The sequence below is a fragment of the Aptenodytes forsteri genome, unplaced genomic scaffold (genome assembly GCF_000699145.1).
Source record: "Aptenodytes forsteri isolate BGI_AS27 unplaced genomic scaffold, ASM69914v1 Scaffold582, whole genome shotgun sequence".
NCBI lineage: Eukaryota > Metazoa > Chordata > Aves > Sphenisciformes > Spheniscidae > Aptenodytes > Aptenodytes forsteri.
Window position 1 is genome coordinate 694,900 of NW_008795675.1, and position 1,727 is coordinate 696,626.

General features: G+C 50.6%; 1 protein-coding gene across 1 annotated transcript in view; it reads left to right on the plus strand.

Moving 5' to 3' along the window:
• Positions 1-910: 910 nt before the first annotated feature.
• The window catches only part of OTX1 (orthodenticle homeobox 1), a gene marked incomplete at its 3' end in the record, with an annotated part of 9,772 nt that continues 8,955 nt past the window's right edge, over positions 911-1,727 (plus strand). Inside the window, exon 1 of the mRNA XM_009282607.1 lies at positions 911-1,099. Coding sequence (XP_009280882.1) covers positions 911-1,099 — 189 coding nt within the window. The remainder of the gene's footprint in view (positions 1,100-1,727) is intronic.

A 1,727-nucleotide genomic window follows, 5' to 3' on the forward strand; every position in this document is an offset into this window, starting at 1 on the left:
GCTACAAGATGGGGCAACAAAACCCATAGCTCTTAGAAAGGGACTTAACGGAGGAAAAACAGTAGTGAAGGACTGAGCAAAACCTGTACCGAAATATTTTGACTGATGTTTTGCTGTTTCGAAAGCTAAAATTGCTGCTGAAACTAGAGAAGTAGGGGGTGAAGCAAATTTAAAAAAAAAAAGAAAAAGGCTTTAAAAATAAGAGCTTTTCAACTCAGTGAAACCCGTCAAAATTGCAAGATAATTAAATCGAGTCCAGGTAGAGACGGGGTTTTTCGGGTCCCTTTTCTTCTAGAGCTTCACATGCCCAGATGTGCCGGGGAGCCCGAGTCTCAGCACAACTATCAGCAGAAGCAGGGGGAAAGTTAACCCGAAAGTTGGGGGCCATGTCTGGGGGGAGCAAACACCCGTGAAATTCTCTGCCGTGTCTCTCTCCTCCTTTTCTGCCCGGCTCACCGCTGTTGCCCTTCGCAAGACGGTTTTGTCACGCTGAGATTGCATTGCGCATGCAGGGGCTTTATTTACGTGGGCAAAACCCTCCGGTTTTGGGACGCTCTGACTTGCAGAGGTGCAGAGCGGTGTGTTTTAAACGGGTCGAACTGAAGGAGCCTTCCCCAAAAGGAGCAAAAGGGCAAGCAGCGGTGGAAATCGAGAGACCGCGTTGAAAATTAGCACCTAAAAGGCTGCTACCTAAATTAAAGCAGCTTTGTCGCAAGAGAAATGGCTGAGATTACCAGTAATTTTGGCTGGTAGCTTCAGTTCTAATCTGTGTATACCTGGAAAATTATTTCCTTAACAACGGTGAGGGGGAAGCAACACACTTGAAAAAGAAAGAGAAAAGGGGAAAGAAAAAAGGAGGAAGAGAGAAAGAAAAACTCCTGGGAAGTTTCGGCAGTGCCCTGCCAGGCCGATGGTCCGGGAAGGGCTCTGGTGCCGCTGCACCGAATCCCTCCCCGATTGCGAGGCGCCGCCGTACGTGTTCGCCTCTCCCGAGCGTGTCTGCACAGACGTGTCGGCGTGGGTTTTCCCTGCGTGCGTGTGGACCCGCAACTCGCTCGTGGGCCCGTGTGCCCAGGCAGAAGGCGAGGGCGCGATAAAAGTGGTTACACATTCCTGCCTTTCTGCTGCTTTTCCAACCTTTATTGCATGATGATGCATCTAATTTTTAATTTGTAAATACAAGGCTGAATTCCCTCTAGCACCACTTGCTTTCATAAAGCTTCTGAGCAGTTTGCTGTCTTGAATAAATTTGGCTTTGGAGGGGGGTCAGGGGGATTTGAACCACCGCATTCTTGCGGGACTTGTGAAGATTCACATGGTAACCGGTGGTGAGCATTGTTCGGGTTATCTGAATAAGCACCAGCCATGTGAGTTTTAACATGATCGCCCAGGGCAATAGAGAGCGCGGGGAGAAAGCCCAAAGGACTGCACCCTCTCTCCCCTTCGCCTTCGGGAAGCGCGGCCGGGGAGGAGGAAGAAGAGGAGGAGGAGGAGGGCGCCGCCGGGCCGGTGGCGATGGCTTCTCCCGGCGGGTTTTTTTTTGGTGGGTTTTTTTTTGTTTTTTTTTTTTTGGAGCCGGCGTCCTCTTTTCCTCCCGCTCCTCGTTTGTCCTGCTATCTCCCTCATCATCTACTGCTCCTGCTTTTCATTGTTTACCTTCTTAATGAGGGAGGCGGGGAAGGCTGGGGCTTGACTGACAGCGACAAGCCCTTACGGTCTGGCTGGAG